Source organism: Gekko japonicus, unplaced genomic scaffold (assembly GCF_001447785.1).
Source record: "Gekko japonicus isolate JY-2015 unplaced genomic scaffold, Gekko_japonicus_V1.1 scaffold3950, whole genome shotgun sequence".
Taxonomy (NCBI): domain Eukaryota; kingdom Metazoa; phylum Chordata; class Lepidosauria; order Squamata; family Gekkonidae; genus Gekko; species Gekko japonicus.
In genome coordinates, this window is record NW_015176091.1 from 55,196 (window position 1) to 77,912 (window position 22,717).

General features: G+C 52.7%; 1 protein-coding gene across 1 annotated transcript in view; it reads right to left on the reverse strand.

Moving 5' to 3' along the window:
• Nucleotides 1-18,759, reverse strand: part of LOC107123495 (rho guanine nucleotide exchange factor 1-like) — a 65,587-nt gene extending 46,828 nt beyond the window's left edge. Inside the window, exons 1-4 of the mRNA XM_015426747.1 lie at nt 18,692-18,759; nt 3,207-3,301; nt 2,490-2,573; nt 1,594-1,713 (exon numbers count right to left, since the gene is read on the reverse strand). Coding sequence (XP_015282233.1) covers nt 1,594-1,713; nt 2,490-2,573; nt 3,207-3,233 — 231 coding nt within the window. The 5' untranslated portion in view covers nt 3,234-3,301; nt 18,692-18,759. The remainder of the gene's footprint in view (nt 1-1,593; nt 1,714-2,489; nt 2,574-3,206; nt 3,302-18,691) is intronic.
• Nucleotides 18,760-22,717: the final 3,958 nt, after the last annotated feature.

Below are 22,717 nucleotides of genomic sequence, written 5' to 3' on the forward strand. Positions count from 1 at the left end.
GAGATTGGATTTATACCCCGCCCTTCACTTGGAGTCTCAGAGCGGCTTACAAACTCCTTGCCCTTCCCCTCCCCACAACGGACACCCTGTGAGTTGGGTGGGGCTGAGAGAACTCTGACACAAACTGCTCTTTTTCAAGGACAGCTGTGCCAGAGCTTGTGACTGACCCAAGGTCACATCAGCAGGTGCAAGTGGAGGAGTGGGGAATCAAACCCGGTTCTCCCAGATTAGAGTCCGCGCACTTAACCACGACACCAAACTGGCTCCAGGGCAAACTCATTGATGCAGTAGCCCAAATCCCCTGCTCGCAACTTTAACACCGGTAGCTCACAAAGTGGAATTTTTGCTCACAGGACTCCACGGCTTAGAGGGAGCATTGCTGGAGGGCGATGAAGCGGATGGGCAGTAGGTTCAGGACAGGAAAAAGGAAATACCACTTCACACAGGATGATTAAAATGTGGAACTGGCTGCCAAAGGATGCAGTGATGGCCACAGGAATAGACAGCTTTAAAAGGGGATTGGACAGGTTCATGGAGGAGAAGCCTATCGATGGCTACTAGCCATGGAGACTGAGGGGAACCTCCACATTCAGAGGCAGTCAACCTCTGGATCCCAGTGCCAGGGGGCAACAGCATGGGAAGGCCTCGGCCTCCATGCACTCTCGTTGGACTTCCAGATGAACTGGTTGGCCACTGTGTGAGGCAGGATGCTGGACTGGATGGACCCCTGGCCTGATCTTAGGTTCTCACGTGCTTGCTGGTGCAACCCAGTAGAACGGCCAGTTCCGGAGACCAACCTAGGAGAGGAGAGGCTGAAACCTGCGGATTTGCACTGATCCCCAGGCTGGAACCTTCCAGCTGACCCACTGGTTTTGCATGTACGTTGTGCAGGCCATAGCCCAGCAAGGGCCGTACCACGCCCTTCTCCTGCCCGTGCCGTTTCACCTCTCAGCGGAAGCAGCCCAGGAGTGCTTCAACAGGGATGGGCGAGAAAAATAAATAAATTTTAAAAAACGAGAGACTCTTCATTCAAGAAGAAGGAGAGAGAGAGGAGATTGGATTTATACCCCGCCCTTCACCACCCAAAGGTGTCTCAGAGCGGCTTACAAACAAAGGAGTCTCAGAGCGGCTTACGAACTCCTTTCCCTTCCTCTCCCCACAACAGACATCCTGTGAGGCAGGTGGGGCTGAGAGAGCTCTGACAGAAACTGCTCTTTTTCAAGGACAGCTCTGACAGAACGACGGCTTGCCCAAGGTCATTCAGCAGCTGCAAGTGGAGGAGTGGGGACTCAAACCCGGTTCTCCCAGATTAGAGTCCACGCGCTTCACCACGACACCAAACTGGCTCTCAGTTAACAAGCGGCATGCTAAGTTGACCAAGTGGATGTGCAGAAGGCACCCGGTCCATTTGCGATGCAGAAGTTAAGCCCTGCCAGCTCAGACCGGCGGTCCATCGAGTTCAGCCTCCCGTCTCGCACGGCAGCCAACCAACACAGTGATTCCTGCGTGCCACAGCCGTGCGTGCCAGTCAGGGAGGCAACCGGCACGCCTGTGCCGACCAAAACCAAATCACGCCTCTCGTGCAGGACTCACCACGGGGCTGGAGTCGAACTGGAGCACCACATGCTGCAGAAAGACCATCAGATAGGCGGGATGTTCCTTCAGGACCTCCAGGTTCTGGAACAAGCTGGTCTGGGCGTCCGGGTTCTGGAGCTGGGGGGGAGGCACCAAAGAAGACAGTCAGCCCGCCCTCCTCTCCCGCCAATCTTTCGCCCAGCACCACCGATCATCGCCCGCCTCCGCCGCGCTTCCCTTTTCCACCTGACCGGTGTTCCCTCTAAGCTGAGTTAGTGTGAGCTAGCTCATAGTTTTTTAGCCTCCGGCTAACACGTTTTTGTCTCCGCTCAGGAAGGGCTGGCTCCAGAGCCCACTCATTGATGCAGCAGCCAAATCGCTCGCTCGCAACTTGAATGCCAGTCTGCCTCTACAGCATCAGGGGATGAATATTTTTCATGTGATTCGGGCAGGGTGGCCTGAAACCAGTGTTGCCTCTAAGTTGAGTTAGTGTGAGCTAGCTCACAGCCTTTTAGCCTCCAGCCCACACATTTTTGTCTTGGCTCAGGAAGGATGGCTCCAGAGCAGTGTTCCCTCTAAGCTGAGTTAGTGTGAGCTAGCTCACAGTTTTTTAACCTCCAGCTCACACATTTTTGTCTTAGCTCAGGAAGGAGGGCTCCGGAGCAGACTAATTTATGCAGTAGCCAAATTGCTCGCTTTAATGCCAGGAGCTCACAAAGTAGAATTTTTGTTCACAAGAGCCCACAGCTTAGAGGGAACATTGCTCCAGAGCAAACTAATTTGTGCAGTAGCCAAATGGCTTGCTCACAACTTTAATGTCAGCAGCTCAAAATGGGGAATTTTTGCTCACAGGACTCCACAGCTTAGAGGGAGCGTCGCGCCCAACCCTGCCTCTACCCGTGTCTCCTGCTTACCAGCTCAATGTCATTCTCAAAGTCCTCGTCTTCGGCGCCGATGATCACTACCGCCGACCCGCTCTGGGCACCTGGCGCTGGGTTCTAGCAAGGATGGAAGGACAGGTTAAGTCCCCTGGAAGCGACTGATACAATCTCGGCTTTAGCAACCCCCAAATCTCTTCTGCGCACCTTTTGAGCACTCAACTCCTGTTTCTGAGTGGTTTAAAGTCCTTTTTGCCCCCGCCACCCCCAACGGCTAACCGAAGCAGGGAGTTTCAGAGAGAGGCCACGGATACCCAGACCTCTGCCCATCCCCAGACTTTTATTTATAACCACGAATTGCTCCCCGCGAGATGCGGAAAGGAATTTCTGGGCTCTGATTTGGAGAATCGGCCCTCTTGCCAAAAGAAGAGAGCCAGTTTGCTGTAGTGGTCAGGAGCGCAGACTCTAATCTGGGAGAACTGGGTTTGACTCCCCACTCCTCCACTTGCAGCTGCTGGTGTGACCTTGGGTCAGTCACAAGTTCTCTCAGAGCTGTTCTCTCAAGGGCAGTCCTCGAGAGTGCTCTCTCAGCCCCACCTCCCTCACAGGGTGTCTGTTGTGGGGGGGGGGGAAGGAGGTTGTAAGCCACTCTGAGACTCCTTCAGGTAGTGAAGGGCGGGGTAAAAATCCAATCTCTTCTTTTTCTTTCAAAACCAGAACCTCCCCACTCTCACCCCCTGCCCCGTTACTCACCCCGTTGTACGCTTCCTCCACCTCCATCTTGCCCCCTGGGGAGGGGTCCCCAGCGGCTGGGTCAAGGAGTCCAAGGGTTCAGGTTCAGCATATACCTGCAGACGACACCCAAAGCCAGAGTTCACCGACTGACCGCCCTGTGCGGCCTCCACTTCCGAACCCCTCCCCGCAACCCCCCCCTAAAATTAACGTTTCCGTTGGGCCCTCTGATGAGAGTTTATTTACTTTGTTCGCACCCTCCCCCGTTTCTCCCCAGTGGGGCCTGAAGCGGCTTGAGTCACGCTCTTCTCTTTTAACCTCACAACAGCCCTGCAAGGTAGGGGGGGCTCAGAGCCTGAGGTTCCGTGGCAGCGCGGGGATTCCAACCTGGGAGTCCCAAATCCTGATCGAACGCTCCGACCACTTCACCACATTGGGGAGTGACCAGCATAAAGGTCGGCAAGGAGCAGATTCCGAGTACGCAGCCGGATCCCTTGAAGGGGGCTATCAGGGCCCCCAGGTGTGCAGCCAGAGGCACAGGCGTGGGTGGGAGTGTACAGAGCGGCGGTTGGGGTCAGGGGACCCACAAGCCGTCCAACAGAGACGGAGCAGGTGGTCAGGCTCGGCCTACTAGCCTCCCTCACCTTCTCAGGGTGGACCTAAAAATGTAAATGGAAATGTTTCCCTTGCTTGAAAGCCAGTCGAATCCGACTCTAGGGTTGCGGTGCTCATCTCTGTTTCCAAGCCGAAGAGCCAGCGCTGTCCGAAGACGTTTCCGAGGTCATGTGGCCGGCATGACTAAACACCAAGGCACACGGAACGCTGTTCCCTTCCCACCGAAGTGGTACCTATTTATCTACTTGCAATTTCTTGCTTTCGAACTGCTAGGTTGGCAGGAGCTGGAACTAGAGACGGGAGCTCACTCCGTCATGCGGGACACTCGGGTCTCGAACTGCTGAACGAACGACCTTCCACAGCCTGCAGTTCAGCGTCTTAACCACTTGAGCCACCGCAGCTCCAGGTCCAGGATGGACCTACAGGAACGTTAATTGCAAACTGAGGATTAACTCTTGATCAGGCAGTGAAGCTATACGGGCCCTGATATGGATGGCCCGGGCGAGCCTGATCTTGTCAGCTCTCGGAAGCTAAGCAGGGTCGGCCCTGGTTCGTACTTGGATGGGAGACCGCCGAGGAAGTCCAGGGTTGCTACGCAGAGGCAGGCCATGGCAAAGGCCCCCTCATAGTCTCTTACCCTGACCTGGATGGCCCAGGCTAGCCCGATCTCGTCAGCTCTCAGAAGCTAAGCAGGGTCGGCCCTGGTTCGTACTTGGATGGGAGACCGCCGAGGAAGTCCAGGGTTGCTACGCAGAGGCAGGCCATGGCAAAGCACCCCTCATAGTCTCTTACCCTGACCTGGATGGCCCAGGCTAGCCCGATCTCGTCAGCTCTCAGAAGCTAAGCAGGGTCGGCGTCAGTACTTGGATGGGAGACCACCGAGAAAGACCAGGGTTGCTACGCAGAGGCAGGCCATGGCCAACCACCCCTGAATGTCTCTGCCCTGACCTGGATAGTCCAGTCTAGCCTGATCTCGTCAGCTCTCAGAAGCTAAGCATGGTCGGCCCGAGTTAGTGCTTGGATGGGAGACCACCGAGGAAGACCAGGGTTGCTACGCAGAGGCAGGCCATGGCCAACCACCCCTGAATGTCTCTGCCCTGACCTGGATAGTCCAGTCTAGCCTGATCTCGTCAGCTCTCGGAAGCTAAGCATGGTCGGCCCGAGTTAGTGCTTGGATGGGAGATCACCGAGAAAGACCAGGGTTGCTACGCAGAGGCAGGCCATGGCCAACCACCCCTGAGTGTCTCTGCCCCGACCTGGAGGGCCCCGGCTGGCCCGATCTCATCAGCTCTCGGAAGTTAAGCGGGGTCGGCCCTGGTTCGTCCTTGGATGGGAGACCCACTGAGGAATCCCAGGGTTGCTACGCAGAGGCAGGCAATGGCCAACCACCTCTGTCTGTCTCTGGCCTTGGAAACTCTCTGAGTTCACCGTAAGTCGGGGGGGGGCAACTTGATGGCAGCTTCCACCCTCACCAAAGCTATATGTGGGCTGCTCCATTCCTGGTTGCCGAAGGGGGTTTGCACGACTGAGTGAGCCACACCCCCTTTTTTTTTTTTAAAGAAAGAAAACAACACCCGAACTCTCCTCCCTGACCTCTGCTTTTCAACGTGGAGGGAACGTTTCGCATGGCAGAGCGTTCAGCAACACACACACACACACCAGTCTGCAGTGTTACAGTCCTGACACAGGTTTACTGCTTCGGTCAGAACCAAGCTGAGGCCGCGGGGGGTGGGGGGGGGGAGCTGCTAAAATTTAGCCTCCAGCAGAGAACATAACGGTGGAGGGGGGATTTGGGGTTGGCACCAACGCTCCCTCTAAGCTGTGGAGTCTCGTGAGCCAAAATCCAACTTCGTGAGCTGCTGGCATAAAAGCGGTGAGCGGGCGATTTGGCTGCTGCATCAAATCAGTTTGCTCTGGAGCCCCTCCTTCCTGAGCGAAGACGAAAACGTGTGAGCCGGAGGCTAAAAAAAATGTGAGCTGGCTCACACTTAGCTTAGAGGGAACACTGGTTGGCAGTCCAATGTTCCCTCTAAGCTGTGGAGTCTCGTGAGCAAAAATTCTACATGGTGAGCTGCTGGCATTAAAGTTGTGAGCGAGCGATTTGGCTGCTGCATAACTTAGTTTGCTCTGGAGCCCTCCTTCCTGAGCGAAGAGAAAAATGTGTGAGCTGGAGGCTAAAGAAAAGTGGGCTAATTCCAGCACTTCTGAAAACTTCGACACCGACTTTTAATTTTCGGATGATTTTAGTTAGTTGGCTCCACCCCAAGTGTAGTTAGGTAATTTTTAATCTCTGGGCTCAGCCTGGGTTTTATGTGACCGTGATTATGTACCTTGACACATTTATGTCTATTTTATGTACCTATTTTATCCCCCTTTGGTATCCTCTTGGTCAAGACTTCGGTCATATAGACCTGTAATAAATTGAATTGAAAAGTGGGCTAAGCTCACACTAACTCAGCTTAGAGGGAACAACGGTTGGGCACCCCTCTAGTGCAACTCAAAGGTTGCTCAGTTTGTGAGTTGCCAGCTCAGCTTTTTCTGAGAAGCCCTCTATCATCCATAGCTGCAGCCAGGAGATGGGGGGGTAGTGGAGGGGGGGGAATTGCACATAGAGAGGCATTCAAGCTACCGAGGCTGCTTCTCCCCCCAATTTCCCCAATTACTCAGAAATTCCTAAACTAGGTGGAGGTACCGAGGGGGCATGAATGCCGCGTCTGTCACCTACAAAGAGGCTTCACAGAACGGTGCGAGCGGGCAGGGAAAACGGCACTCCCCGCAGACGGCCTGACTCATAGCGGGCACCGTGCCAACGGCCTGGCATGAGGGCAGGCAGGGTGGAGACCCGTTTTCTTTGGGGGGGGGATGGATCCAAAGGGAGGGGGAAACTGCAATGACTCACAGGGTTCCAGGGACAAACCAAACTGCCCTTTGCCTCCCTAAATATAAACACATGTTATCTGCCCCCCCCCAGGCGAGGTGGCCATAAGCGAACCCGAACCTAATCAGAGAAATCCGTGCAGAGAAAACTACTAGTTTGGTGGAGTGGTTAGGAGCGTGGACCCTCATCTGGGAGAACCGGGTTCAATTCCCCACTCCTCCACTTGCAGCTGCTGGATGACCTTGGGCAAGCCACGGTTCTGTCAGAGCTGTTCTTGAAAGAGCAGTTCTCAGTCAGAGCACTCTCAGCCCCACCTACCTAACAGGGTGTTTGTTGTGGGGAGGGGAAGGAGTTTGTAAGCCGCTCTGAGACTCCAAGTGGGGTATAAATCCAATCTCTTCTTTTTCTACTACTAGGATATTGGTGCCTACTAATGGAAGAGCGATGGAGGATGCCGTGGGTGGGTGGGGAGATAGCTCTTTGGAGCCCCCTACTGGGGAACAATGTAACCTACTCTTCAGCCACCGGTTTTTGCACCCACATGCCCTCTAGTGGGGGAACAACAACAATACACTTGGCGTTCAATTAAAAGGCCCTTTCATGGCACTCTCAAACCAGGCTTGGCCTCTTGTGATGCCTGAGAACTACATCCAGGAGACTGCGCCTTTTTTCGCCCACAAGCAGCCAATGGAAATATTTATGGAGAGGCACATGCCGGTAGATGTTTATGAGGAGTAGTCACTTTAACGGTCAGGATGGCGAGGGAGATTGACAGTGGAACCGACCACTGCAATGATTATCGAAGGCATCACCTGCTTCGCCTTCACCTTATAACCTTGCCTTGGATAATTTGCCGCACGCACTGTCCCCTAACTCTGCAACGCTAGTCCTACTGGATTGCTCATAGGTTGCTTTATGCTCTCTGACGGCACTGTTTAATGTTCTGCAACCCTCCCTGAGTCCCGTCAAGACGATAAATTGAATAAATAATAGATGATGATAATAAGGCACAACATTTAATCCAGATAGTTTAGCTAACATAGTTTCTACCCAAGGACCGTTTTAAGAACCTAAGAGAAGCCAACGTTGGATCAGGCCAGTGGCCCATCCAGTCCAACACTCTGTCACACAGTGGCCAAAAATACCAGGTGCCATCAGGAGGTCCACCAGTGGGGCCAGGACACTAGAAGCCCTCCCACTGTTGACCCCCCCCCAAGCACCAAGGATACAGAGGATCATCGCCCCAGACATAAGAACATAAGAGAAGCCAACGTTGGACCAGGCCAGTGGCCCCTCCAGTCCAACACTCTGTCTCACACAATGGCCAAAAATACCAGGTGCCATCAGGAGGTCCAGCAGTGGGGCCAGGACACCAGAAACCCTCCCACTCTTGTCCCCCCCCCAGCACCAAGAATACAGGGGATTACTTGCCCCAGATTGAGAGTTCCTATCTATAGCTTTGGCTAATAGCCACTGATGGACCTCAGTTTTCCTCCCCGTTCCTTTGCCACGGCTGCAAAACAGGCAGAAATACAACAGGTGCCCCAACATCACATCTCCAGACCGGGAAAGGATGCGCTTCTGCTGAATTCCTTTCTGACGCAGTTGTTAAAAAGAAACCTTCCGATCGGATTCTGCATCTGGCGCGTCCATGTGGGAGAAGGTACCGTGATCACCCAATCCGAGCTCATAGTCCCACACTTCATTTCTATGTACTTTCGAGAGGCCAGGGCGAAAATGGCCAGCCGCGGCCGCAGTGTCTTACAAACGGAACTGCCGAGGCCGAGATGGAAACTGGCCGCAGTGACACTTTCCCAGGCGTGGCCGTGGGAAACCCACATCCCTCCCTCGGCCATGAAAAATCAATGGGCACGCTTGGGCCTCACCTACCTCTCAGGGTCATTTTATGCATGAGATGCGCATGGGAAAAGCAACAACGATCACGAAATTATTCGGCGAACCCGGATGGGGACGGGGTGGGGGAGAGGGAGGCAGGAAAGACAAACGGAGGGCAGTTTCGTAACAAGACGAGGACGGCGGCAGGGAGAAGTCGGGCGAGCGGCTAGGAGGAGACAGCATTCATTAATGAATATACAAGAGCTCCCTTCCCAGGTTCAGTACCAGGACGAGCAAGCTACACAGCTTCCCCGTCACTCCCCTGCCTACTGAGCCCAAACAGGAAGTGATGCCGCCAGAGCCCTCGCCCTCCCCTGTTGGTTTTTTCAACTTCCTCCCAAACAACCTGTAGGCTGAGGAAGAGAAGAGCCCCGTGCCAGGGCACCTGCGTTCCCCCAGGGCCTTCCCTTCCCTTCTGGCCTAAAGGGGGCATCGCCAGTCCACCGGGTTTCTAAAACAAAGGAGCAACTGGCGAATATTTACAGAGAGCATCGACTTCCTGCAGCAGGAAGTGATGCAAGCGCGGCGATTGACACACACACACACACATACACAGATGTGCGGGCACAGAGGCGCATGCACCAGTCACAGAGTAAAGGGAGATGTACTAGCTCAGGGGTGTCAAACATGCGGCCCAGGGGCCGGATCAGGCCCCCAGAGGGCTTCTATCAGGCCTGCGGTGGAACTGGCTGTCTTCTCCTTCTTCTTTCAGTTCTGCTGCTGCTGCCTCATCGTAGGTTTGCAGCTTACAGATACACACCTGAACAGCATACTCAAGACTGCAACAGCACAGACATTTTGATGCAATAATTCAGAGCAAGAGGTGTCAGTTATCAGACACTGTTAAATACACAAAATATTGCAAGAGTGCTAGTGTTTTAAGCACGCTTTTATTTTAAGTTAAAAAAAAAACCCTTTGTGTTTGAGTCCTTTATAAAGTTTATATCTCCGCTACCTGGCATTACATTTTATGACACACGTGGCCCGGCCCAACAAGGTCTCATTTATGTCAGATCCGGCCCTCATGACAAATGAGTTCGACACCCCAACACTAGATCATGATTTTGGGTTCCCTCCAAGGTTTCAGGGGATTCAGGACATACGAGGAGCTCTGGAGAATCAGGCCACAACTTCCCCAGTGCAAAATCCTGTTCCCAGTTGCGTCCAACCAGATACCTCCAGGGGAAAAACACACACACACACCCTAATACCCCTGTATAAATCTATTGTACAGCCTCATTTGGAGCCAGTCTGGCGTAGTGGTTAAGTGCGCAGACTCTAATCTGGGAGAGCTGGGTTTGATTCCCCACTCCTCCACTTGCACCTGGCTGGATGACCTTGGGCAACCTTAGTTCTGATAAGAGCTGTTCTTGAAAAAAGAGCAGTTTCTGTCAAGAGCTCCCTCAGCCCCACCTAAGAAAAGGTGCAGAAAAGGGCAACTAAAATGATTGAGGGGATGGAACCCTTTCCCTATGAAGAAATGTGAAAGAGGTTTAGGGCTCTTTAGCCTGGAAAAGTGACCATTGAGGGGTGACAGGATAAGAGGTTTACAAAATTATGCATGGGATAGAGAAGGTCGAGGAAGAAGTAAAAAGGTAAAGGTAAACATTCCCTTGTTCGAAAGCCAGTCGAGTCCGACTCTGGGATTGCGGTGCTCATCTCCGTTTCCAAGCCGAAGAGCCAGCACTGTCCGAAGACGTTTCCGTGGTCATGTGGCCGGCATGACTAAACACCAAGGCGCAAGAAGTACTTGTCTCCCTTTCTCACAATACAAGAACTGGTGGGTGCTCCATGAAATGAATGAGCAATGGGCTTAGAACAGACAAAAGGAAGTCCTTCTTCACCCAAAAAGGAAATCACTGGCACAGGAAGTGGTGGCAGCTACAAGCACGGACAACTTCAAGAGCAGAGGTCCACGAGTGGCTCTTAGCCACAAGGTATAGAAGGAACAATCTGGGGCAGTGATGCTCTGTATCCTTGGTGCATGGGGGGCAAGAGTGGGAGAGCTTCTGGAGTTCTGGCCCCACAGGTGGACCTCCTGATGTCCCCTGGGTTTTGGCCACTGTGTGACACAGAGTGATGGACTGGATGGGCCATTGGCTTGATCCAGCATGCCTTCTCTTATGTTCTTACGTCTGGGGCAGTGGTGCTCTTTATTCTTGGCGCTTGGGGGGCAAGAGTGGGAGGGCTTCTGGAGTTCTGGCTCTGCTGGTGGACCTCCCGATGGCCCCTGGGTTTTGGCCACTGCGTGACACAGAGTGTTCGACTGGATGGGCCACTGGCCTGATCCAATGTGGCTTCTTTTACGTTCTCCCCCCTAGTGCACCCCCAGTCTCTTATGAACACGGAGGTTCCATTGAGTCTCCCATTGAAACAGGGCTGCCCTCCTTGCAATGGCTCTGAAATCTCTGACACAGGCAATGTTCCCTCTAAGCTGTGGAGTCTTGTGAGCAAAAATTCTACTCTGTGAGCGACCGGCATTAAAGTTGTGAGCAAGCGATTTGGCTACTGCATCCCCTCCTTCCTGAGCGAAGACAAAAATGTGTGAGCCGGAGGCTAAAAAACTGTGAGCTAGCTCACACCAACTCAGCTTAGAGGGAACACTGGCCACAGGCCGTAGTATCATAACTTTGGGGCACGCGTCCCGCACTCTAATTGCAGATCGGGTGGAGATCCTCCAAGTTCCCATGTTGTTGCCGTCTCCCACAAACCCCGACTTCTGCCCCTGGGTAGGACCACCAACCCCACAGGCCTCCATCTTAAGGACTGCGTGGCCTGTTCCCAAATGCTTGCCTCCCCCCCCCTTCAAGTCCTTCGCATCCCAGTGGGAACGGCCGGAACACTCCTTATTCCCGCTGTGTTTCTCCTGCCCCTTTTGACATCTCCCCGAGATTCTACTTCCAGCTGTTCGGCTGAGGAAAGCAGGGGGGGGGGAGAGAAGCAAGATTTCGTAGGAGCGAGGAGCCTTTGGACGTGCTGAACTTTGGGGGAGTCCACGGGTGCATTCAGTTCTACGTCCCCAAAGCTGTTTCTTCCAGACTGCGCTCACGTCAGTTTGACCACCCCATCTCCCCCCACACACACATATTGGGAGCGGATTTAAGTTCCCCAAGGCACAGAGACTAGGATGACAGATCTGGCTCAGGAAATACATAGAGATTTTTGGGGGGGGAGGGTGGAACCCGAGGAGGAAGGCAGGGTTTGGAAGAATAAGAAGAGAAGAGGAGATTGGAATTATACCCTGCCCTTCACTACCTGAACGAGTCCCAAAGCGGAGAAGAAGAAGAAGAGGAGGAAGAAGAGGAGGAGGAGATTGGATTTATACCCCGCCCTTCACTACCCAAAGGTGTCTCAGAGCGGCTTACAAATTCCTTTCCCTTCCCCTCCCCACAATAGACACCCTGTGAAGTAGGTGGGGCTGAGAGAGCTCTTGACAGAAACGGCTCTTTTTCAAGAACAGCTCTTATCAGAACTATGGCTTGCCCAAGGTCATCCAGCAGGTGCAAGTGGAGGAGTGGGGAATCAAACTGGGTTCTCCCAGATTAGAGTCAGTGCACTTAACCACGACACCAAACTGGAAAGGGAAGGGACCTCAGCGGGGCGTGATGCCACAGAGTCCACCTTCCAAAGCAGCCATTTTCTCCAGGGGAACGGATCTCTCCCGTCTGGAGACCAACCGTAATACCAGGGTCGTGACGCAGAGGGAGGCAATCGCAAACCACCTCTGAAACAAGCCTAGCTCGCTATTTAGTGGTGCATAACGCTAAAGAGCTAGAACTTCTGACTGCCAGACAATCTTAGGATCTCCTGGCTATACTACACACAGTGCTATGCAATAACAACAACAATAATAATTAATAATAACAAGCTCATGACAGGAAATCTGTGGAACCCTAACAGAGACCCACAAAGAGGGTTTAAAGGGCTTCAATTTCTAGAAACTGAGTGGTGGGCCCAGTTCCCTCTAAGCTTTGGAGTCTTGTGAGCAAAAATTCTACTTTGTGAGCTGCCGGCATTAAAGTTGTGAGCGAGCAATTTGGCTACTGCATAAACTAGTTTGCTCTGGAGCCATCCCTTCCTGAGCTAAGACAAAAAATGTGTGAACCGCAGGCTAAAAAACTGTGAGCTAGCCTCACACTAACTCAGCTTAAAGGGAACACTGGTCTCAACCAGCTCTTCAACTGTTTCCTCCCTACCCAGTTATTCCCCTCCGCAATTTCCTCCCTACCCAGTTATCCCCCTCCGCAATTTCCTCCCTACCCAGTTATTCCCCGCCCCTCCCCATATCTGCCTTCATTTCCCATCTCCTTTTCCTTCCTCAGCTGCTTTTTTTTTTTTTAAGTCCATCAAAAAGGACAAGGAGAAAACAGAGCAGTGGGAGGGGGGTCAAGAGAAACAGGCCCGGGTCACCTCACACGACTCTCTGGACACTGGGTAACCACGTGACTCATCAGCCCATGTTGTTGTCAGGGACTTTCGACTGTGACAAGTCAGCAGTGCACGTCCATTGGGGGACCCAGCTCCACGGATGCACACAGAAGGACATTTCCGCCTCTGCACCATTATTTCTGCAAATGCACTCGGCGTCTGCGGCCTGGTGCCAGAAGCGCACTCTGAGAGAGGGGCGAACGCAGCTGGCTCGGAGCAGGCCGAGACGCACGTTTTAAACTCACCGCCTTTCGTTTTTCTCACTTCTCTTTGTCGATGACCTCGCTGTTGAGATTTGGACTGTACACTCCTCCGGGCAGAGGCCGCTTTGCCCAGCTCACGCTGCTCATCGGAGAACTACTGCACATGCCGTCTTAGAAGAGGCATTCCGCCTCCTTCTCCCACATGCAAGGAAAGGCCATGGCTCAGTGGAAGAGCCTCTGCTTGGCACGCAGAAGGTCCCAGGTTCAATCCCCAGCATCTCCAGTTGAAAGGACCAGGCAGGAGGGGATGTGAAAGGCCCTGCAGACCCTGAAGAGCAATGAAGCGGGGCTGTAGCTCAGTGGCACGCAGAAGGTCCCAGGTTCAATCCCCAGCATCTCCAGTTGAAAGGACCAGGCAGGAGGTGATGGGGAAGACCTCCACCGGAGACCTTGGAGACCCATGAAGTGGGGCTGTAGCTCATTGGCAGAGCCTCTGCTTGGCATGCAGAAGGTCCCAGGGTCAATCCCTGACATCTCCAGTTGAAACTACCTGGCAGGAGGTGATGGGAAAGACTTCTGCCTGAGACCCTGGAGAGCCATGAAGTGGGGCTGTGGCTCAGTGGAAGAGCCTCTGCTTGGCATGCAGAAGGGCCCAGGTTCAATCCTCGGCATCTCCAGTTAAAAATACCAGGCAGTAGCTCTGCCAGAATTTTGTATGCTAAATATTGGAGAAAAGAAGAAACACCTTCAAAAGAAGAAATAATCTACAAGCTCTTAGAAACGGCTGAGATGGAATAATTTACGCTGTTATTACAAGGCAAGATTTGAAAAAGCATGGTTAAGACTTTATAAATGGATGGAGTGGTACCTTAAGTGGCAATTGCTATAACCACCAAAAAGTATATATAAAAACGGTAATCGAAATAGATACTTTAATCGCTTTATATACATATATGAAGTAGTGGCGTAGGTGCAAAACTACTGATGTCTAAAAAGATAATTGTAAGCACTAACAGAAGGTACTCCTGGTCATTGTTTGTGTGTTTTGTATGTTTTATGTATTGATATATTGGAAAATAAAAATTAGAAGAGATTGGATTTATACCCCGCCCTTCACTACCCAAAGGTGTCTCAGAGTGGCTTACAAACTCCTTTCCCTTCCCCTCCCCACAACAGACACTCTGTGAGGCAGGTGGGGCTGAGAGAGCTCTTGACAGAAATGGCTCTTTTTCAAGGACAGCTCTTATCAGAACTACGGCTTGCCCAAGATCATCCAGCCAGGTGCAAGTGGAGGAGTGGGGAATCAAACCTGGTTCTCTCAGATTAGAGTCCGCGCACTTAACCACGACACCAAACTGGCGTATCTAAATTAAAAAATTATCTAAATAAATTTTTTAAAAGACCAGGCAGTAGGTGATGTGAAAGACCTCTCTGCCCGAGACCGTGGATAACAGCTGCCAGTCAGAGTAGACAAGACTGACTTACACAGACCGATGGTCCGATTCGGCACAAGGCAGATTCATATGCTCACGTGTAGAAGAAGGAATGCCACTTCTAAGATCGTACCTGCTACACGCCCGGTTTAAAAGGAAATGAAGCATGCTCTTCCCCTTCCTACTCCTGATTTATTCAGATTTATGCAGATGTAATCCATTTCTTGCAACCTTAACTCATGCAGCTTTCTGTAATTGGCCCAGGTGTAATTTATAGAGGTCACCAGGAACAGGTTTTAAAGCGTGATGCCCCAAGAGTGAATACTTGACGCTTCCTTGTGATGGGACTAGCGGGCTGACTCAGTCTTTTGCTGCCTACTCGGATTGGTAGAGGTTCTTTCCCAAGCCCTGCTATCGGAGATGCCGGGAACTGAACCTGGGGCCTTCTGCATGCCGAGCAGAGGCTGTGCCATTGAGCCACAGTCCTTCCTCGGAAAAAGAACATAAGAGGACACCTTTAGATCAAGTCAGACCGATGGCTGATCTAGCTCAGTATTTCCTGCTCTGACCCACAGCCGCTCTCCAGGGCCCAGGCAGAGAAAGATCTTTCCTAAACATCTGCTAACTGAGATCCTTGATCTGACCTTGATCTGGATTGAACCTGGTACCTTCTGCGCTGAGAGCCGGCAGCTCTACGCCCTGAAGCGTCTACTGTGTAAACATGCAGCCAACATGCATTTCTACAGGAACTTATGAGCAATGTTATGGTGGAGGGGGGGGAAATCCATGGGCCTGTTTTGATTGTGTGTGGTCAGGATGTCATGGAAAGAGGTGGCTCGTCTCTGCAACATAGAGCACAATGCTCACACGCACACCGAGGCCTTTGCAAATGCAAGCCTTCCTTCCACACCCCCTCCAATAACAACAACGGGCATTTCCGCAGGGAAAACGGCTTATTATTCCAGCGGGATGCCTTCTTCGCCCCCTGCCGATTTCTCTCCCACCTCTCGATAGGAGGATTCGCCCTCGGTTGTACGTACACCGTTTCACACCAACTATTTATCTGATGCGTGATCGAACCTGCACCAAAAAAACCCAAACAAACGAAGAAAGGAATGGGCAGTGAGACGTTGGCTAAGGCTCATCACTTGACTGGGGCACGCAAGAACACAGCGGAGCCGGAAGGACGTTGCTGGGACAAGAAGACGTGAATCGTGCGCCCTGAAAGAACTACCGCCGAATCATAGGATCCTGCCGAGGACGAGCGGAGTGCCGAGCGCCGAGCCAAAGAAGGAACATTCCAACCACCACCACCACAAGGGTGCTGATAGGTAACCCCACCCCTACAAACTCTGTGGCCCTAGTTAGGGAAAAATTGTGTGACTAGCACCACTTGTAAGCCGCTCTTAGACCCCCTGAGAAAGAGGGATATAAAGTCTAAAGTTAAATAAATAAATAAATAAATAAATAAGAAGCCGAGGTGGCAGGCCAAGGAGACGACAGAGGGCTTATTTGAGGCTGGAACCTCCCTGGGAAGAGGCCCAGCCTCTCTCCCCCGCCCCCCAAACCACACCGCGCCTGGCATGCGCTCTGGGATTGACCTCACAGCCTCAAAATGTTGCTTCGGCCTCCCTGGCCAGAAAAAATGTCTGGCATGCAAAACCTTCTCTCGGGGCAGCTTAAGTGATGAGAGGCTAGGAAGGTGGGCAAAGTGGGGAGGGGCTGGACGCGGCCTGCAGAGGGCGCCAGCTTCCAGTTCAGTCCTAGGTAAGGCTGACCGGTTGGCCTTGTGTTCCAAAAACGCCACCACGGGACAGGATCTCCGGTGTCTCATCGTTCGGACGCCCCGTCGCTTCTGAGCACCTCTGGATTTTTCTAACATTTTTGCCTCTCTGTTTTCAAGTTCCCAGGGAAGCTGGGAAGCGAAAGAGAAAGCTGGTCTCCGTGCCCCCCCATGGAAGAGCCGTTCACGCTGCCTCTCGATGTAGGGCCTGGCGCTCTGAGAGGTGCCAGTTCCGCACTCGCGTCTCTGATGATGGAGCTGACACGCACAGACGCATGGAAACAACACCCAAGATTAGTTCCGGTCCATATTTCCAGGAGCTTGGCCATGTTACAGGCCTCCCTGCCCGGAGGGAAAAGTCAAACTGTTGTGGTGGGGGGGGGGAGGCCCAGAGAAAGACATACAGTCCTGTTATGTTTCACCCCATAGCCTCGAATCCAGTACCGCCACTGTCCCACCGTGCCCCCTTTCAAAACGCAAGCAGACACTCTTCCTCAACAGTCAAGAAAGGATTCCTGTTCTAGACCCAAAACAAAATCCACGTCTCACAGCTCGGCGTTTCCCAACCTGTGGGACACCTGACCAAATGCTCCTTCTAAGCTGTGGACAAAGTAGAATTTTTGCTCACAAGACTCCACAGCTTAGAGGGAACATTGGTTGTGAGTGACTGATTTGGCTACAGCATAAAACAGTTTGCTCTGGAGCCCTCCTCCCTGAGCAGAGACAAAAATGTGTGAGCCGGAGGCTAAAAAGTGGTGAGCTGGCTCACACCAACTCAGCTTAGAGGGAACACTGGTCCTGACCCCCAAATGAGGCCTGTAAAAGGGAGTCCCAGACTTTTGCCGTTTTACTGATTCAGGCGTGCTTCGTTTCCCCCTTTCTTTCAAGTGAGTCTGTCGCCGTAGCAAATAAATTTGCACTTGTGGGACCAAGAACTACCCACTGTTTAAAAGATACCCCTTAAAGTCTTCTTCAATCAAGGTCCCGCTTATGAAGCATTCACTGTCCAATATTTCTGGCCCCTTCCCCACAAGGCCTCGCCCCCCCCCGCTTACCTCCTCTTTTCCTCCCGCCCTCCGTTCCCACAACCCCCAATTTCAATGTTTTTTTTTATCATTAACATTTTATTGGTAGAATTAAAAAGTTTTGAGAAATCATAACTCCCAATTACCTATAACAATAAAAATGTACATAAAGGTCATAAGAAAAGTTTAGAAATAATCCCTTCCCTTTCTGGAGCCTACAAACCGGATTCTAAAGCGAAAGATCTCAAAGTCTGGAGGGGGAAAGGGGGTCGGTGCTCAGACCCACCGCTTTGGAGCCGAGTTCCTTCCAGCACGGGTTCCCAACGCCAGGGGCTCAAGCCTGGAAGACTCAAGAGAGCATGTGCAGAGAGCCTTTCTGCCCTGCGCTCAGAAAGGCGAGGGAGGCGAATCTTTCCCGGATTTATCGCCCCGCCAGTACTGGGATGCAGTGTTCCCTCTAAGCTGAGTTAGTGTGAGCTAGCTCACAGTTTTTTAGCCTCTGGCTCACACATTTCTGTCTTCGCCCAGGAAGGCTGGCCCAAGAGCCAACTAATTTATGCAGTAGCCAGATCACTCGCTCACAACGTTAATGCCAGTAGCTCACAGAGTAGAATTTTTGTTCACAAGACTCCACAGCTTAGAGGGAACATTGCTGGGATGCATTTTTTTTTTGCGCATCTATGCGCATTCGGTTTTGCGCCTTCGGTGCCACTGGAGAGGTCTCGGGGCCGAGCCGGGGGAGTTGGGAACAAGGTTCCCTCTAAGCTGTGGAGTCTTGTGAGCAAGAATTCTACTTTGTGAGCGACTGGCATTAAAGTTGTGAGCGAGCGATTTGGCTCCTGCATACATTAGTCTGCTCTGGAGCCCCATCCTTCCCGAGCTAAGACAAAAATGTGTGAGCCAGAGGCTAAAAAACTGTGAGCTAGCTCACACTCACTCAGCTTAGAGGGAACACAGGTTGGGAAGCCGGCGGCGGGGCCGAGCCGGGGTTCGACACGCAGCCCCGCTGCTCTCCTTCCTCCCTCGAGTCCGGTACCGCCAGTCCGTCCGGCCCACAGCAGGGTTACGGGGCAGAACGCGGACGAGCCGGAGCCCCGGGACCTCTTTGGCGCAGACGCCCGCCGTGGGAACCCTCCCGCCCTCCGAGCGCCTTCCGAACAGGAAGCGCCCCCCCAGTGCGGATTCCCGGGCTCGGCTCGCCTCCATCGGAACGCGCGACGCGGGATCCCGGCGCACGGCGCTCACCTGGGCTGGATCGAACCTTCCGAGGGCCCCGGGACTGCCTTGGGCGGGCGGGCTGGCGGGGTTTCCTGTTGCTTTCGGGGAGGGGTTGGACCGAGGAGGAGGAGGAGGGAGGGGTGGCAGGAAGCCGCTTGCATTTTCCGGATCCCTCCCCGCCGGTCTCCTCCTCCTCCTTCCACTCCCCCCGCAGTCCCTCCCCTCGCCTCTCCGCCGGCCTCCACGCCTGGCTCGCCGTGCATCGGAATGTGGCCGGCTTGCGAGGCGGAGAGGGAGGGATCGGGGCCGCCCAAGCTAGCCCGAGACGGGCGAGAGGGGCGGGAAAGGGTTCTCTCTCTTGCAAGGCGGGAGGGCGTCAGTGTTCCCTCTAAGCTGAGTTAGTGTGAGCCAGCTCACCGTTTTTGAGCCTCCAGCTCACACATTATTGTCTCCGCTCAGGAAGGAGCGCTCCAGAGCAGGCTGATTGATGCAGTAGCCAAATGTCTCGCTCGCAACTTCAATGCCAGCGGCTCCCAAAGTAGAATTTTTGCTCACAAGACTCTGCAGCTTAGAGGGGACATTGGAGGGCGTGCGTTTCGCGCAAGGAGCGTCGGCGTCCTCCGGTGGCGAGGAGTTCCACGGGCGGCGGCGGCGGGGTTTGGGGTCCTCGGCCGCAAGGGCAGAGCCGGAGACTTGTTTTAGTCGTTCGTTCGTTGCGGCGGAAGGGTTCTGTTTCCTAGATTTAAAAAATAAATAAATCAACCTGCGGCGGCTGGCGCCATTTGGGGGCGGTCGTGCGCAGGAGATTCGAACCCGGCACTGTGCTGCACTGCGGAAATGCAGCCGAAGCCGGCGCTTCCTGGTTGTTCAACACAGAGGTGTGGACTGCATCCCAGCAAGCAAATGAGAAGTTTGTCCGTCTCTTAGAGAACAAATTTGAATGGAATCGCTGTGGTCGACTGGCAGGGGCAAAGCCCCCCCAGAAGCACCTGCGGGCATTCTTTGTAGCAGAAGAGTCTCTGGATTTGACCTTTCTTTTTCCCCCCCACTCAGATGCAGCCAAGATAGCGTTGCCAACCTCCAGGTGGCTGGCTGGAGCTCTCCTGGGATTCCATGCAACTGGTCTGTGACAGAGATCACCGGGAGAAAATGGCCACTATTGCGAGGCAGGCTGCATAGCATTCTACCACACTGAAGTCCCTCCCCTCCCCAGCCCCGCCCTCCTCAAGCTCCACCCCCAAAGTCTCCAGGTATTTCCCAAACCAGAGCTGGCAACCCTAAACCACGAGAATCCCAAGTTTGCATGGGAGGGGGGCGTCCTACACAGAATGAAAAGTGTGAACTTTTATGGTGTCCGACAGTTCTGTGCAAAACTGTTTTAGAGGAGAGCCTCTATGGGTATCCTGTATGATTTGGACTGACCCAAAAGTTATTTTAGGACACAAAGAGAGTTGCCATGTATCCTTGAGGACTGGCGATCTCCCAAAATTACAGCTAGTCTTCAGACAAGAGAGATCAGTTCCCGCGGATAGCATAACTTATCTGGGAGGTTGAACTTCGGGGCATTAGACCCCACTGAGGTTCGTTTCGGTTCCCCAACTCTGTCCTCCCTAGGCGTACCCCCTAAATCTCCAGGAATTTCCCAACCTAGATTTGGCATCCCTCAAAACAAACGCAAAACTCTGTTCAAACTCCCGTCCTTTCCACAAAACCCTTAAGCCCGTCTTCTAGAACGTAAGTGAATGGATATTATTTGCCCCATTCTGCCTCCATTCATTCACTCCCTAAGGGCAAAGTTTCCATTGTAAGCTCCTTGGGGCAGGGCCTAGGCGTTCTGTACCTGGGAAGTGCTATAAATGTTTACTGTGCTGTATAAATCTATATATCTAATAGCGAAGGCGCCCCCTACATGAGGATATCTAAATCCGCACATTGGGGGCACCTGGGGGGCAGGGAAATTTTCCTGCACACTTGGGGCAGTCCCCAGGAACAAAAATCTAAAAAGTTGAAAAAATATAGGGGGGATATTTAAATCCCCCCAAAAGTAAAAGAGTGTTTCCTGCGCATGCACAGGGAACGCTCTGGTAACTCTGCAGTGGGCTGGGGGTTGGAAGCCTCTCAGGCCTCGCCGCTGAAGCTGAGGCGAGGGGGGGGAGAGGAGGAGGAGATCGGCCGCTGGAGGGGGGAGGAGAAGACCGGCGGGGGGGGAAGAAAGCGAGACATTGCAAGTAGATAAACAGGTACCGCTTCGGTGGGAAGGTGACAGCGTTCCGTGCGCCTCGGTGTCTAGTCATGCCGGCCACATGCCCACGTAAATGTCTTTGGACAGCGCTGGCTCTTCGGCTTTGAAACGGAGATGAGCACCGCACCCCTAGAATCGGACTCGACTGGCTTTCGAGCAAGGGAACCTTTACCTTTACCTTTTTATAAATAAGAATATAAGAATCAGTGCTTTATTGATATACGCTACCTGGGGGTATTGCACACCAAAGCGCATTCAGCTAAAATGGACCTGTGAGCCACAGACGATGTTGGGGCTTTTTGCAGGGGCACACCGAATGAGGTCCCCAACGTGGCGCCCACGGGCACCCGTCAAGTGTTTTTAGAAAGTGGATGGAGCCAGGTGGACCTTTGCCCTGCCAGGCTCCTGATTGGCCCCTGGAAATCTGATTGGTAGTGCAGACTTTTTTAAAAGGTTGCTCCGGCAGGCTGCCCCCATCACAGCCCAAGAATCTTCACTGTGTGACCAAAGGTAAAGCGTGGCAGCCATTTTGTAGTTGGCTCCGCCTCCTCTGGCAGCCATTCTGTGGCAGCGCATGCCACACCGTTTCAGAATTCCAAATGCGCCCGCAGGCTCAGAAAGGTTGGGGACCCCCCCACACCCCACCCCCGCACTGAAAGATTTGACGTGGCCTAAAGCTGGTTAGGAGAGCAGGCTTTAGTTCCTTTCGTGGGCTGCTTTTGTACCTCTGTTGAATGCTGTAGAAGTACAGTATTTCTAGACCCTTAGTCAGTTGGAAACTGATCACAGGATGGTTTAAAGCGGAAATATTGAAATGACAAAACTCTGTACAAAACAGAGGAAAACATTACCATTCAGAACTAGAGCTAATAAAGCAACAAGGCTGAAACTTGGCGACCAATGCTGTATAAGCACAGTATTTATAGACCTTTAGTCAGTTGGAAACTGTTCACAGGATGGTTTAAAGTGGAAATATTGAAATGACATAACTCTGTACAAAACAGAGGAAAACAATACCATTCATAAATAGAGCTAATAAAGCAACAAGGCTGAAACTAAGAACCATTTATTTAATCCTGCCTTTCTTAAGAGCCAGTTTGGTGTCGTGGTTGGGAGCGTGGACTCTAATCTGGGAGAACCGGGTTTCATTCCCCACTGCTCCACGGGTAGTGAAGGGCGGGGTATAAATCCAATCTTCTCCTCTTAATACAGTTTCCGTCCACACACCGATCAGTTCCAAACATGTTCCCCAGAGAGCTCTGTGTTCAGGGTCCCAAAACTGCCTGGCCCTTCCAGGTCCCAAACATGCTAGGCTGGCTTCGGCCAGGGCCAGGGCCTTTTCACTTTCTGCACTGGTGGAATGAGCTCCCGGATGACACTAGGGCCCTGCGGGACCTTTTACAGTTCCGTGGGGACTGTAAGACGGGGCTCTTCCGCCAGGCTTTCGATTGGGGGGCCGCCTTTTAATAACATGGCCCTGGCCCCAATATTAGTAAAAAAGGTCGCTTCGTCGGCATGAACCGGACTGAGATGGCAGTCCCAACACCAATGCTGACCGTACTCCACATTATGATTGACTGCTACCAGTGCTCCATCGTTACATAAAATTACCTACTAGCACTTTATGACCGGTTTCATGTGTATATTTATATTTGCTTTGTTTTTATCTGTTCTAAATTGGTATGTAAGCCATCCTGAGCCTGCTTTGGGAGGGAGTAAGGTCAAAGTAAAGGTTTCCCTTGCTCGAAAGCCAATCGAATCCGACTCTAGGGTTGCGGTGCTCATCTTTGTTTCCAAGCCGAAGAGCCAGC